This window comes from Bacillus rossius (genome assembly GCF_032445375.1).
Source record: "Bacillus rossius redtenbacheri isolate Brsri chromosome 9 unlocalized genomic scaffold, Brsri_v3 Brsri_v3_scf9_2, whole genome shotgun sequence".
In the NCBI taxonomy this organism is placed as follows: domain Eukaryota; kingdom Metazoa; phylum Arthropoda; class Insecta; order Phasmatodea; family Bacillidae; genus Bacillus; species Bacillus rossius.
In genome coordinates, this window is record NW_026962013.1 from 1535493 (window position 1) to 1552128 (window position 16636).

Consider the following 16636-nt stretch of genomic DNA (forward strand, 5'->3'; position numbering starts at 1 on the left):
AGAGACCGGAAAAAATCGCGAATTCATTTCGCGATACGCTAAAATACAAATAGTTATACCTCAGTGCTGCCTCTGCCATCGGCACACAACTCACCTGGATGACTCTGGGCGAATGAGAAACGCCCGAGCAAAGCTTTATCGAATCACAGGCTGCTACGTTGGGACGCCTCACAAGACAGCAGCCAATGAGTGGTTGTCATTTGACCGAGTGTACGTATAACTATGGAGTTCATCCTGCAGGTCATTGAACCCGCGAATTTTTCCGGTCCCTATAGATAGAGACCTGTAAAATTCGCGGATTCATTTCGCGATAGGATAGAGTCCAAATACTTTTGACATTATTTTGCTTCAGTGATTGGGCCACAGTTTATCTGAAGGACTCTGGGCCAATGAAAAATCTTTAACATAAGAATTAGCGAATCACAATCATTCCAGTCAACAGGTGTTTCGAGTCGGTAACCAATCAGCAGATGTAATTTGCACGAGTGCATAGAGGATCATGGAGTCTATCCTTTAGCTATTTGAAATCGCGAATTTTACAGGTCTCTACCTATAGATGGTTCATCAGTAATTGCTGTAATTTGTTAGTATGTAATTGTATTTAATGCAGTTTGCACTGTTGATAATGGAAAATGTAGAATATAAAAAAATATTAAAAAATAAAAAAATTAAATTAATCAAATCAAAAATTAATTTATTATATTAAAATAATTAAATTAAAAATTAATCAATTAAATTAAAATTAATTAATTGAATTTTTGGCATTTTTCCATGACAAAAAGTGTAAAACTGCAATGGCGTATGTCCAAAAAAACTGCAATAAATCAAAATTACCCATTCCATGAATCATTTAAAGAATGTAATTTTATGTTTGATTCCTAGATAGGTATGTATAACTTATTATACCTACGTCTTTTATGTCTCATGGTCCAGTGTTAGAGGGTGTACACGCCTTAACTGCGCCAAACTGATGTCGAAATAAATAATCGACGCCATTAGTCAGGCTAAAATCTTTTATCACGACTACTTGGCCAAAATTCTCACAAATAGCAGATAACTTGTAACCCATACCTAGAGACCTGAAAAATTCGCGGATACATTTCGCGATAGGCTAGAATCCAAATACGATTGCCTTCTTGCTGCTTCAGTGATTGGGCAACAGTTTATTTGAAAGACTCTGGGCCAATGAAAAACCATTAGCCAAAGAAGTATCGATTGCGATCATTCCAGTTAACAGGTGTAACGAGTCAGTAGCCAATGAGCAGGTGTAGTTCGTCCGAGTGCGTAGATTATATTGGAGTCCATCCTATAGGTCATTAAAAATCGCGAATTTTTCCGGTCTCTATCCATACCTCAGGGCAATGTTCCCACGAGTCACGGGTATGCAATGGTTGAATTGCGGAGCAAGCGAAGAAGAGGCCGCAGACAGGACACGCTGTGTCCCGACTGCCGAGAGACTGCGCGGCTCCCGGAAGTGGAAGCCAGGCCAAACAGCGCATTTCCAGTTCCTGCAGGCTCTCTCTCTCTGGTTCCGTGCAATCGTGCGTGCAGTTTGTACATGTTCACTTTCCTTGTTGCTTCCTGTAACAAGCCGGTTCGGAGTTTTTATTTTTCGTACAAAATAAAGTAAAAAAAAAGGGGGGGGGGGGGGGTTGTCTGTAAAGTCGGTTTACGGACGATAATTTTACGTGATAACGTCATAAGAAAACATTGATGAAAAATTTTATACTTTAAAAATATTATTTAAAGTTTTTGCAAATTTAATTTAAATATTTTTTTTTAAAAATATAATCACGAACAGTTAGTTAAAAAGCCAGCCTTAACCTGTTTGGTATTCTAGAAGATTTTTTCGCACGGTGGTTGGCCGGTTCTTGCACGCTCGGCTCAGGCGGAACGTGACAATTTTTCGTGCGTGCAGCCGGCGTTCATCGATTTATAAGACGTTATCACGTCAAAAAATTCAGTGCCCGTTGTTTGGAACGAACGTGTACGCCACTTGCTGTATGCTGCTGCCGGTTACGTCGGCAGGAATTGGGACGTGTCCTGTGTGAACTGCAGAAAGGACACGTGTAGGTCCATGCGTCAGGTGGAAGTACATCTCTAGCAGTGCTTGACAGTGAACCCGTTTACAGTCCAGTAGACAGGTTGTTGGCGTATTTTTTTTTTATCGGATTGCAGTAAGTAATACGTTAAGCACATCTCGGAAATTGTTCTGTACAGTGCGTAGGTATATTTTTGAATTAGTGTAAAATATTACAAATTACGTCTGAACACAAATAAGATGAATCTGCTCAATCTGAATAGTTAAAATCCTACTAATTACTCCGAAAGTTGAATTGATTTATCTGATTTAATATTGTATATTATTTTTATTTTTTCCCCATTATTATGAAGTAAATTTCACAACCCCAAGTATACATCCTCTGTGAAGTCATATCAGTGAGAAAAATTGTGTTAACTGGATTTTACGTGATAAGCATTTCACTCATTCAAGTATCACATAAGAATTTAGAGTTTCGGTTGTCTGACGGGACTTTGTTCGTCTAGAGGTGGGTCTCAGGTAGAGATATCGGGTCCAAATATTTTGTCGTGTCACTTTATCTTATCACTCAGGTGCTTGGAACATTTATGTTCAAAGAGCATGCCGTTCTTCCTTGGGTGAACGAGTATAAGAAGAAAAAAAATTGTTTTATCTCATTGTTTTGTTATCTTCTCTTCCCCCCCCCCCCACCCCTTGTACAATGCCAGGTGAATAAGAGGTGAGCTGATGGAGGATCTCCCGACTGCAGGCGTGGTCCACGTGTCCAACACAGAGCAGTAAAATGCCACACTGCAATGGCGACGGCAATTCAGATCGAAACATCGGGGAAGGATTTGTTGCACATTGACGCGGCTACAATCCAAGAGCCAAGCTAGTTTGCGAAATGGCAGCGGAGTTATGCGACCCTTATCAAACACTGTGTCCTCGGCGGCTGTGCTCGCCCTCACTGGCTGGGCCGTGGGTTCGAACCCCGAGTGGTCCTTTTGCCCCAACACCTTGCGTCGCCAAACATACCACGTCGTGCTAGGAAGAGCATATAAGGACAACGCAAAGGAGAAGCACAGAGTGTTAATAAACTTAGTCAGTTTCAATGGTATATTATCACAATATTACAACAAATCATTAGGGCCATGAAAATATCGCTAAAAGATCCCGAGAGAAGCTGGAAGTTAAAACACTGCAGCATCGTCTGTGTTTCGTGATTGGGTGAGTTACTTTGAGGTGCATGTCGATTGTTACAACAACCAATCACACTAATTCAGTGTGGAAGCAAACTCGTCCTTAGTGGCTCGTGCAAACAAGGCAACGACTTCTCTCGCAGACGGCCACCAATCACAAGGAAGAAACCGCTGGTGTGGGTATACCTTGTTGCAGTCTAGTAGGCGTTCAGATTTTTTCGCGAAAATTTCCTGCCCCTACAAATCATACATCAAATTGAAGGTAAACTAATCTAATTTTTCTTTTAAATGTTCAGTATGTGCACCTTTAGTTATACGGTGTACAACCAACCTGAAGTCCAATGTTTCCCACACTTTGGTTAACAAGTCCGGAGTGATGGAAACAATAGCCTCTTCAATTGTGTGTCTCAAATCTGGCAAATTATTAGGTAGCGGCGGAACGTAGACACGAGCTTTTATAAAGCCCCAAAGGGGAAAAAATCGAATGGCGTTACGTCAGGTGATCTGGAGACCAGCCTAAAAGAGCTCCGCTGTCTAGACCATTACGACCAATGCAACGGTCAGGGACTTCGATGTTTAACCACTCTTACACAAAGAGATTCAAATTGGGAACGCAAGTTGAACTGAAATTACAGATTCACTCTTAGCAAATTGCAGAATGCTATACGCCCAGGAGTAGCCATTTTGTGAAGGTGGCGCTGCGAGCGAGAAAACATCAAAGCAGTGCTCGCGCATACGCTTATCTAAAAAATGTTTTGGTTACTCTTTAATCGTGACCTTGGACAGAAACTATACAACGCTTACAGTTGATACTATTAACAATTCCTTTATGTAAATACTGTAGTATAAAGACACGGAGATGAATGGAGCAACGGTAGAAGGTATTGGTGGGAGAGAGACGAGCTCACGGCAACGTCCGCCACGTGTCCCACTCTGCCGCGTGCTGACCTCGAGGGGCTGGTCGTCATCAGACACGCCCCTCGCTCGGTCCCCGGGGTGCCGGGGTCAGAGGTCACGCTGGGGCCACGCCCCCGTCTCGCCTCGCACTTCTGTGCAGCAGTGTACCGCATATTATTAGGGGCAGGCATTTTTCGCGAAAAAAAAAAAAACTGAATAACTAGAGACCGGAAAAATTCGCGGATTCATTTCGTGATAGGCTGAAATTCAAACATGTGTACAATTCTGCTGGTTCTGCTATTGGCTCGCAGTTTAACTGGAGCTCTCTGGGCCAATGAGAGACCATCGACCAAAGAAGCGTCGAATCACAAGCTACCCAGTGGAGACGCCTCACAATTTAGTACCCAATGAACACGCGTGTTTACTTGAGATGTGCAGAGGATAATGGAGGCTATCCTAGAGGTCATTGAATCCGCGAATTTTTCCGGTCCCTATGAATAACTATTAGATTGATACAATGTATATCCACATCAGGTGTTTCTTCCTTGTGATTGGCGGTCGTCTGCCAAAGCAAAGCTCTCCTTCTATTCCGATCGCAACTAAATAATGGAATGTAATCGGCACCAATGACTTTAGAGAAATAATTAGAGATCGGAAAAATTCGCGATTTCAATGTCCTGTAGGATATACTGCATGATCCTCTATGCACGCGGGAAAATTACATTTGCTCATTGGCTACTGACTCGTGACACCTGTTAACTGGGACGCTAGTGATTTGATACTTCTTTTGTTAAAGGTTTTTCATTGGCTGAGTATCATTCAGATAAACTGTGGTCCAATCACTGATGCAGCAAAAGGGCAAACGTTTTTGGATTCTAGACTATCACGAAATGAACCGCGAATTTTTCCGGTCTCTAGAAATAACTAAAGAGTATGAAACGATGTTACGTCTATTTAATGGAGACCTTTGAAACTTACTGTCTAAAAAAAAATAAAAGTAATGTTTCACGTGTTGAAATTTTCCAACAGCGTCATTACGACGGTAGATGTTTTGTAACAGCTGATGTGTCACCGGGCCGTGCCGTACCGGCTGTGTGATGGCGGGCCGTCCAGAGCAACTGGTGTGCCTGGAAGGACGACCCACGGGGTTCCTGAACTGTGTTGTGATTGGTCGCCGCGCCGCGCGACAGCCTCTCGCTGGTGGGCGTCGCGCGCGAACTTCGCGTCGCGTCGGTCAGTCGATACGCCGCGCGCGTGGGGAGGCGACTATTTTCGTGGCGGTAAACTCCCCTCCTCTTCCACCCACCCCTCCCACTACTCCAGGATCGGCACGTGGGTGAAGCTGCAACCGCTTCCTGTTGTCTCGGCTTTCTGCGTGATCCACTAACGAGATATTAAACAATTGAATTTCTGTTTTTGATTTTTGATGTGTAAACATCTTAGCTCTCGGTATACGGCATTCGGAAGGAGATATTTCATGAATGTGAAACGGAAATGCGTAACAACAGTGCTGCGTCTGTGCGGATGTCTCAGCTCAAAAAATATGGCATATCCGCGGGATTCATTCGTGTGTGCATATATAAATATATAATTATAAAATTATAAAACTATCTGTTTTGCGTGTTTGTTTGAGCATCACCCAGAAAGAGGAAAATGTTTACCTTTTTCTTCTTCTCTAAAATGAATATTTTACTTATATTTATCACGCTCGGCATTACTTTAATGAACTCTGCGTAAAATTTCGTGTCCGAGTTTCGTATTAGAATTTTTTTTTGCAATTTGAGAACACGTGAAACCGCTCGTTATCGTGGTTATATGTATATATGTATCTATATACTGGCAAGTACTGAAAGAATAGTTCACTTTTTTTAAAAAAAATATCAGGAGTTTTGTTAAATGCAGAACTTTTATTAGTGTGTTTTTTAAAAAAAAATGATATTAACTTATTTTATCCGAGCAGTAGCTTCGTAAACTCTGTTTCGAAAGCACGCGACAGTAGTGCGAGCGGAAGAGGAACTTCCAGGAGAATGCAGCGGTCGAAAGGGGATGGCGAAAGGAACAGGGGTGGAGTGGAAGGAGAGAGCTGAAGAGAAGCAGAGGATTGGCACGAGGGAGACCGGGAGAAGTGGGAGGGACAGAACTGGGCGGAGAAGCTCTGATGCCGGTGTCCCCAAGTGTGGAAGCTCTTTTGTGAGAGAAACATCCATAAGAGCTTTGTGCGTGTGTGTGCAAGTTAGCACAGAGATGATGTACAAGTCATTTTACACGAAAATACATTGATGCAATATGCGACCATCCACTGATAACTAGAGACCGGAAAAATTCGCGGATTCATTTCGTGATAGTCTGAAATTCAAACATGTGTACAATTCTGCTGGTTCTGTTATTGGCTCGCAGTTTAACTGGAGCTCTCTGGGCCAATGAGAGAGTATCGACCAAAGAAGCGTCGAATCACAAGCTACCCAGTGGAGACGCCTCACAATTTTGTAACCAATGAACACGCGTGTTTACTTGAGATGTGCAGAGGATAGTGGAGGCTATCCTAGAGGTCATTATTCCGCGAATTTTTCCGGTCCCTACTGATAACATAACTTTCTCACCTTCTAGTTTCAAGAACCGCCAGTGGCGCCAGTGTAGTCGGTCAGAGTTTACTGAGTGTAACACAACACATTTGGTTTTGAAAAATAATAAATACATGCTTTCTTAGTTGAAATGATTAATGTATTTTGTTGGAACAATATAAATTAGTGTTTAAACCAGATATATGATCGACATCGAACATGATACCGTTTCTTCCCCTCGCCCACCCCTTTCCCCTTCACCCTTCTTTTCTTCCTGGCATCTCACGCCACTGCGAGTGGTTTCTTTCAGAAGCACTTTTTGCCTTCGCGTTCCATTCCGCCCCGTTCCGTCTAAACTTCTGGAGGCTCTTCCAGCGGAGCTTTACAGGGCTGAAGAGTTGGTTGGGTTTGGACGGGGAGCGGGGGAGGAAAGAATCAGGAGACACTTGTGTGTAAAGTCTGTCATTGAGTCGAGTCGGTGATTGGTCGAACGTCCTTGGAGCGGCTGATTATGTAATCATAATCAGGCATGTAGCGCGTTTGTTGTCGTGAGAAAAGATGCTTTACTAGAGACTGGAAAAATTCGTGCTTTCAATGACCTCTAGGATAGACTCCACAACCCCCTACATACTCAGGCAAATGCCGCCTGCTCATTGGCTATCGACTCGTGACATCTGTCATTTGGGACGCTTGCGATTCGATACTTTTTTGGTTGGAGATTTTCCATTGGCTCAAAGTCCTTCAGACAAACTGTAAGCCAATCACAGAAGCAATATGAAGGTACAGTTGTTTGGATTCTAGCATAACGCGGAATTAATTCGCGAATTGTTCCGGTCCCTACCCATGACCCGGTGTGATACAGGGTACAGGGTGTGCTGGAGTGACGGCAGTGCGGTGGTTGCGTGTGTCGCAGGGGCCCGTTCAGCGTGGTGCGGCGCTGCGTGCACCGCCACAGCAGCCACCAGTTCGCCGTCAAGATCGTGGACGTGGCGAGGTTCACGTCCAGCCCGGGCCTCAGCACTGCAGGTGCGTGCCTCGCGCCGACTCCCTGTGCTACTATACTACTGCCACCATCAGCCGGCAGCTTGGAGACGATCAACCTCAAACAAGTGTTTAAGATTGAACATTTAACGTTTCCATTGAGTTTTTAGCAGAAATACCAATATTTTAAAAAATAACTTGCAAATAATGTCCGCATGCTTTCACGGCCATCGTCTGAAGAAGCTTTGGCTTCTGGGTTTGCATCAGCGTCTTTTGGGCGAATGATTCACCGGACGTTTCGGTCGCCACATTGCTGTCGTCATCATCATCAGGAAGTACACAGTTACCTACAGTAGGTAGGTAGCTGCTCTCTGATGATGACGACTGCAATGTCGACAGAAACTTCCGGTGAATTATTCGCCCAAAAGGCGCTGCTGCAAACCCAGAAAGCCAAGCTACGTAATAACTTGCAAAGTTAGAATATTATTTAGTTTTTTAGAGCATGATTAGTTGAAATTACCTGGTTAATAGTTTTTACCGCATATGTCCCGCAAAAAAAAACTTTAATCGCATGTTTGTTTTCATTTATCATTGTTATTTGCGTATTAGGGTTATTTAGGCTTGCGCGACAAAAAAATAGAATAGTGTTATCATGTATCGCATTAAGACGATATGGGAAACTGGCCAATTAGCATTGGTGAAGCGCGAGAAATTTACATATTGAATTGCTTGTTGTTTTTTTTCCCCTGATCCACGCTATGGGTGCCAATGCAGTGACTGGTCTACACATGTTGTACGAACACGTGGGTGCACTCCACGCCGCCAGGTGCGTTGACATCACTTGTCCCGCTTATTTCTTACCAGTTTCCCATATTGGACATATTACATGGAAATTTAGTCACGTTATCTAATAATTTGGAGCAGGGTGGGGGCGTTTCAAAACAGTTGGTTGGTTTTTCCGAGGGAGGGGGGGTGGTAGGAGTGGAAGGGGTATGCCGTCTCACCTCCCCCTCTTTTTTTTTGATCTCACCCTTTGGCAGGAACCAAATTTCAGCGTACACAACCCATTTAAGCTGTTAGTGTAGGGTTATCGGTCCATAGTGTTCTGAACAGGGATAATTCTGTCGCTGACACTGGCCTGTGTGTCCACTGATGCCTTGAAGAGGTCTGTTCGCCGGTCTCCGCGCTTCACTCCCCCGCCGAATTAGGTACACGTAACTTTTGTAGCATTACACAACCTACCAGCGCACACACAGGCCCGTGTGCCGAACCTATCCAACAAGACACGCACCCCCGCCGTCGATTCAAATGATTCTTCACCAGTGTGGGGTGCACCTGAATTACCATGCACTTAGCGAGTTGTAGAAACTCCAGGTTTCTGGCCTCGCCCACGCTTACTGCCCCGGATGGCAATGTGGTGAATCGGCGGCGGCCGGTCTCCGCCGGGCCAAGGGTCACGACCCGCCGCTGCTCTTCTGCTCTGTGCGCTGCTCTGTGTCCGCCTCGCCGCGCGATCGATCGCGAGTCGCGCGACACGCGGGTTACTGCCGCCACCTCGGCACTCGTCGGCACTCGTCGGCACTCGTCGGCACTCGTCGGCGCACTCCTCCGTGGCGCAGCGAGGGGTCCTGGGTTCGAGCCCTGCGTAAGGCATGGGTGTGATATTTACATGATGATATTTGATTACCTCGGATTGAAATTGATGATTGCACTGAGCCACATTGCCCCATTGGCTGTTTGGCGTATCGCTGTAGGCCACGTGATTCAGGAATAAAAAAATAGAGTTAAGAGTAAGGGGAGTTAGTCATGGCGCCAATCGCTGCCATGGCTGGCCAATACCCTCCTAGCACATGATGCATGCGACCCTCTCCCTGCATGGCTGATCCCAGCATGACCAGGCGTATAGGCTTCGGCCTGAGACGCACCTAGGACCCTCCCCTAACCCGGACCCTCCTACTCGTACACTCAGTTGTAGTTGGGTGGTAGCAGGGCCCGCCACATCCGCGCAGCCGCGCCTGTCTCGTGTCTGGCGGCGCAGATGCGAGTGGTTGTTCGCTTGACCTGTGACCTCAGGTAGTCGCGGTCACGCCGAGAGGCAGGCCCTGGCGAGTCAAACAGGTCAGACAACACCGTCGTGCGAGAGACATGACGAGTGCAGACATCGCGCGGTGTTGTGTCGTGTGGACATGGAGGCCAGCGGGAAAGAAAGCTCGAATTGCCTGTACCATCGACGGATTTGTTTTTTTTTTGCCACACGGGAAATGCCCGTTGAGTGAAACTGCATATTCATTCTTAGCAAGTTGCTGAATAAAAACGCTTTGCGCCCACAACTCGCCATTTTGCCGTAGGTGGCGCTGCAAACGAGAAAACGACAAAGGAGTGTTCGCGCATGCGCCTATCTGAAACTGTTTGTGAGTTACTCTTTGGTTGTGACCTTGAACCAACACTGCACAAAAACGCTTACAGTTGATAATACTAAAACTTTATAACTGGGACATTATGTTACGTACTTGCTGTGTTTATAATAATCGTGTAGAGGAGGGAGTGTCCCCACAGTTGTCACGCAATTGGCGCAGAGGGCGCTGACGACAGCTCCAGACATCTGATACTTCCGGCGAGCGAACCGCCGAGCTATGAGGAGTGATACCAGCGCTATCTCTCTCTCTGAGTAACGGGTGCGCCATCTAGTACCAAGTAACGAAACGTTACACACGAATGCATTTCGTTACTCGCATTTTTCCTAGTATGGCACAATTCACTTGTAGTTCTACACTTTACCTATTAAATAAAATTAAATTTAGAATGACTTAACACAAGTCTGGTTAAAAATACGGAAAAGTGAAAAAAATGCGCCTTACGCAGTTTGGTATGTAATGTATAAGTATGTTTTCTACAAATTACGAATGTTGCGACGACGCGACGTCATACTGTACGCGTACGCAATACGACTCGATTCGTTGCTCTAACGTAACATAGAATGTTATGAGGTACCTAACAGAAGTAACGAGTAACGTAACGATACGATAGTAACAAGTACTAATTGTTATAGTAACGAATACATACGGGTACGCTTTTTTTTCCTCGTTACTTTTACACCTCTACTCGTCTTCATACACCAACAGTATTAGATATTGTATTCGTATGCAATCATTGCTACTTTAAATATTCATACACACACGTTTCTTTATATTTCAAATTGTACTTGAATAATCGTAACAAAATCGCGGGTTTGTCGTATTACCGGGTGTGAAGAAAACGTTAGGCTCGTGGTTTATGAGCCCACTGCATATAGTTAACTATACCTGCAGCACGCACACTCTCGTTCAGTGTACAGTCGGGTAGCTGTGCGATGAGGGCTTGCACGCCGGGGTCGCTGCCACAAGTCTTATCTGCGACGCCCGACACTGGCGCTGGTACGTGACGTCAGTTCCTGACCACGTGTTGCGAAGTGACGTCCTCCCACTACTCGCAGTGACACATGCAACCCCGCCGAATGAAAACTATTACAACAATATTGTCCCACAAGCTCCTTTATTTTCACCACCGAGAACACATAATTACTTTACATTGGCATTCAGTCGCTGCTACTCGCTGGTAAGACGACAGTTTTACCACGAGGAAAGCTACCGCTGTGATGTCAATACGGGAAGCCTAAGATGTACATCAAGTTCTGTCCCTGCCCGAACACGCCCGAATATTCACCTTCGGCCAACCTCGGGATTATTTATATATATTTATATTTCTCTGTTTATTTTAATGTAGCTATACTAACCTAACTAACCGTCCATAGTGTTTTAAAGTGTTTTAATGTAGCTAACCTAACGACCACTTTTAATATTTGAATTCATTTTTCCTGCGCAAAAATAGAACAAATCCCGAGGTTGGCCGAAGGTGAATATTCGGGCGTGTTCGGGCAGGGACAGAACTTGATGTACATCTTAGGCTTCTCATGTCAATACACACAGTATGAAGCACTGAACAAGAAACGGTATGTTGATTTTTTTTTCTATTTCCCGTCATATTATTAGTTATGGGCTAAATATGTAAATTTGAAACGATACCTCTCTTTACAGTTGTTCTATGATTAATATTATAAACGGATATTCACTAAGTGTAATATCATGGATGTAAAAAGTCGCGCAAATTATAGGTATTAATAGCGAACACTCCCTAAATTTTACTTCCATTATATCACACTTGGTGAATTGTCTGTTGGCAATATTTGTGACAGGGTAAATGCAGGAAAGGTCTCGTGTTATATCGTCCAGAAATAGCTCATAGAGCAAAGCAACGCCATAAAAACGAAGGTGCCATATGGCGTGCGGGACCAACCTTGGTTTCATGTGGCTGCTAGCCAAGTGCGCTAGCGACACGGGACTCTCTGGAAGTCATATCTCCCGTGCGACCACGTGTGGGGTTGCACACAACCTTACTTATACCTAGGGGCAGGCATTTTTCGCGAAAAGATTCCGAGACTAGCTGAAAGTTAAAACACTGTAGCATTGTCTGTGTTGAGTGATTGGGTGAGTTTCTTTCAGGTGCATGTCTGCGGTTAGAACACCAATCACAGTAATTCAGTTCGGAAGTAAACGCGTCCTGAGTGGCTCGGCCAAATAAGGCAACGACTTCTCTCGCAGACGACCGCCAATCACAAGGAAGAAACACCTGATGTTGATATACATTGTTGCATTCTAATAGTTATTTAGTTTTTTTCGCGAAAAATGCCTGCCCCTAGTATACCTATTGACCGGGAAGATTCGTGGATACATTTCGCATTATGATAGAATCCAAACACACGTACAGTCATGTTTCTTCATGCATGGCTCACAGCTTGTCTAAAGGACTTTGAGCCGATAAAGAAACCTTCAAGCAAAGAATTATCGAATCTCAATCATCCCTAATTGAAGGGTCTCGCAAGTCAGCAACCAGCACGAGAATGTAGGGGGTTGTGGAGTCTGTCCTGGAGGTCATTGAAACATGAATCAGTCCAGTCCCCACTCACACCGCAGCATGGTTCAAGTATCTGATCACACAGATGTGGGACCAGCACACTAGACACGCAGCCGTCACAGATAAGCTCGCTCGCTCGCTCGCGTGTTCCTTCCCGACTCGTTCGTCGTCTGTCTTCCTGACGCTTGTTTTGGCAGCGTCGGTGTTTTGTTTTGTTTTGTTTGGCCGGCCTTCGCCCAGCGCGGCGGGACACAGCACCGGCGAGTGCACTCGGTCTGTGACTCGGGATCCTCCATCCTCTACACACTCGGGCAAATGCCGACTGCTCATTGGCTGCTGACTTTTGAGTCGTCTCGACTGGGCATCCTGTGATTCGACACTTCTACGAGTGAGGGTCTCTAATTGGCCCTCGTTACTACAGATTAACAGTGAACCAATGGCAGAAGCAGAATTGTAGCATGTCACGAAATGAAACTGCAAATTTTCCAGTCTATAATAATACGGTTGCTAAGGTGATATGAAAACAACACTGAGTTAAAATAATACGAGGAATGAAGGAATACGTACTTCTCGTGAATGCAATGAAGCCGGGGAAAAGGCCTGGAAGCCGCCACGTTGTCCTCGGACCCAGCTGCTAGGCGGGGTAGCGGCGGACGTGGTCTAGCTGGCCAGTGCGCGGGGGGTACGGCGGCTTGACGTGTGTCTGGTCCTCGTGATGCCGGTGTACGAGATGCAGTAGCGGCTAGTTGGGTCGGTTCATCAGCTGTGTGGCGTTTTCATTTTATTGCTAGCTATCACCAATTTTAAAAAGAACACAGCAAATCCGATCATTTTGTAAATAGTAAATAAAAAAAAACAGTAAATGTGTAGTATGTAGGATGAGGTCAAACTTGCCCGAAACAAAATATTCTGTTGTTGAGGATAAGCAAGACGTCGTAGCGGGAGACGGTGGACCGAGTGTAGGACCGCGCGACGCCTCGCGGCGGACCGAAAGTAGGGCGGCGCGACTCCTCGCGGCGGACTGAGTGTAGATCCACGTGACGCCTCGCGGCGGACCGAGCGAGGCGCGGCAGGAGGACACGTATTGTGTCGCAATGCGCCGCCTGAATAATGCAGGCTCGCCCTGTGGCTGTGTCGCCTGTCACTCATTGTCACGTGGTACGATCGTACCGGGCAGCTCAGGCGTCTCGCGAGTCATGGAGACCCAACACTCACTTCAGGCAATGCACGCCTCCTTAAGGCCCCCGCCTACCCGGTGTGCAGAGTTTCAGGAAACTACTCTAGATATCCGAGTGGGGTCTGCTTACGAAAAGCATTTAAGAGTTCGCCGAGGGCCGGAAAGTACTTTTGATTTTGGATTAAGTTTTTACACTGTATTTTTAGAAGAGCTAAAACGCATGTTTTCAGAATAATTTTTAGGCTTAAAACAACCGGAACAGATTCTTGAAAGCACTTAAGGGACTTGCATTACACCTTTATCTTCATTTCTCAGCCATATAATGTTACGGTCGCCGCTCACATGCACGACGAGAAGACTGCGCGCCAGTCCAGAGGAGACACCGCGCTAGAAGCACCAGCGAGCGTCGCGCTTATCATCCCGCCTCGCCGACACACACACACACACACCCCTTAAGGGGCCCGCCTACCTGGTCACACACACGGTGTGCAGAGCTTCAGGAAAAACAACGCGATTTCAAAACTACTCAAGATATCCGAGTGGGGTATGTTTACGAAAAGCATTTAAGAGTTCGCTGAGGCCCGAAAAGTACTTTTAATTTTGGATCATGTTTTTAAACTGTATTTCTATAAGAGTTAAAATGGCTAAAACACATGTTTTCAGAGTAATTTTTAGGTGTAAAACAAGTGGTACAGATTCTTGGAAGCACTTAAAGGACTTGCATTACACCTTTATCTTCATTTCCCCGTAATATAAAAATACGGTCACCGCTCAAATTTCACAGTTATCAATTGACGACGAGAAGACTGCGCGCCAGTTCAGAGCCTTGAGCTTAGAGGCGACACCGTGCTAGAAACACGAGCGAGCGTCGCACTTATCATCCCGCCTCACTAACACACATACACCCCTGACGAGGCGGGCCCCTTAACGTAGCAACACGACTGCGAATGTAATTCATCTCGGAGCATCGATCCACCGCGGGAACATGTAAATGTCTGGGGCGGACGGATGCTCCGCATGGCTTGTGTCCGGGTGTCCGGTACCGAGCAGGCGCCGGCCAATTGGAAGCGATTGGCCGTCGTGAACGACCTTGACCCGTCGCTACCGCCTCTCTGCTCGCAGAGCCGTGTCCGGGGCGTCACTGATGGCCACTTGAAAAAATTACAAACACAATTTATATATTTTATATTCACAATAAATAAATGTTTTTAATTGTATAGACCAGTATTCAATATCAGTCAATAAAGTATATGATTCAAAAGCACATATATAATTTGTACTTGTATGTAGCATTTTTTTCATCCTGTAAAAATTTCGTTGCATGGTGTGCGCGCATCGGAAAAAAATTTCCTCTCATCTTTTTTTTTTTTTTTTCATAACGTCCTAAAGAAGTATAACTTCGAAAAATTCTTACTAGTGAGCTATTATTAAACTGCAGGTATTTTAATTTTCCAGTACATTTTAAATTATTATGCCCTAGAATGGTTCTATTTAAATTTCATGTTTATATGTTTTAGTAATAGCTATCAAATAATTTGCTGTTGCCTATAAATTATGCTTTTATGATGCAAGAGTGTACTGATATTTAGTTTTATTCTTGAATAAAATTTGGTTTCAGCAGAAATTGTAGAAATTTGCTGTATAGTTTTTTAGTATGAGCAAGATTTAATCATGACACTTAATATTTAATTTTCAATAGGCCTGTTATATAATTTTTTCAAAACAATGCCAAAAATTAAATTTAATTAAAGGGTTGATAACTTTCATACTCTATTGAAGTAATTTTTTTTTATATTTATAAACATTCGTAACTTTACTAATTTTTTTGATTTTTAATATCATATATTTTTGCTTTATTTAAATTATATAACTTATTACATATTATTTAATCATGTTAAATATGTTTCTTTAATTCAATTTAAAGGCTTTTCTCACATTTTGATTTGTAATATGTCGTATTGTCCAGAATGCGCCATTTTACCAGAAGTTGCCGGTAAATGACGCACTGTGGTACATCCACTGCGGTTCTAACGGGGAAATCCGTACAAGTTTTACACACAAGAATGTTAATAAAGTGCAGTGTGCACAACTGCAATTACAGCTCCATATGTCATCCAACCAAATTGTAGTCTTTTGTTTTAAGGTGAGCCTTGTTCCCTCACTTTCCCCTGCGCAGTAGCGCGAGAAGCGATCCCTGCTGCGTCGCTGGCCGCCTCGAGTCTCTTCGCTTCTCTCTTCGTCTCGCGCCAGTGGGCCCGGGGAAACCTTCTTTTCACAGACGAGAGAGCCACACCCGAAGTTCCCCAAAGTTCATGCTCGCTTTTTTTCCGTTCTATCTCATTGTATTAACCGGTGTGGCATTACATTTTGCGGTCGATTAGGATAGGTTAGCTACATTATAAATACTTTAAAACATTGTGCATGGTTGGTTATATTAGGTAAGTATAGCTACATTAGAAATATTTACAATGAACAAAAAAAAAACTCCGAAGATGCACGATCGGGCGTTTGGTTCTCTCGTCTGTGAAAAGAAGGCTTCCCCTCGCAGCTTCACAGGTCGTGCTGCGCGCGGAGGAATCTGAAACCGCGCCATAGTACAGCAGTGGGAGGGGAGGGGAGGGGAGGGGGTAACCAAGTGCCACGTAGCCTTCACGCGCCGCGCATGCGCGATGTGCGGAGATGTTGCCAGCCCTGAGTGCTTTGAGCGTTCCGCATGTTCTTATACTTCATTTGAATCATGTCAACTGTATTCACAATTAGCGCACTAAAGAGAGGTTTGCGTTTCATTGTTTAACATTTCTCCCTCGCAATAATGATTGATATTTTCAATTAAAATATTGTATACAAATTT

General features: G+C 44.6%; 1 protein-coding gene across 8 annotated transcripts in view; it reads left to right on the forward strand.

Annotated features, from left to right (window-relative positions):
- The window catches only part of LOC134543040 (peripheral plasma membrane protein CASK), a 290715-nt gene that overhangs the window by 16078 nt on the left and 258001 nt on the right, over positions 1-16636 (forward strand). For all 8 annotated transcript variants that reach the window (XM_063387740.1, XM_063387742.1, XM_063387741.1 and 5 more), the window contains exon 2: positions 7591-7703. In XM_063387740.1, coding sequence (XP_063243810.1) covers positions 7591-7703 — 113 coding nt within the window. The remainder of the gene's footprint in view (positions 1-7590; positions 7704-16636) is intronic.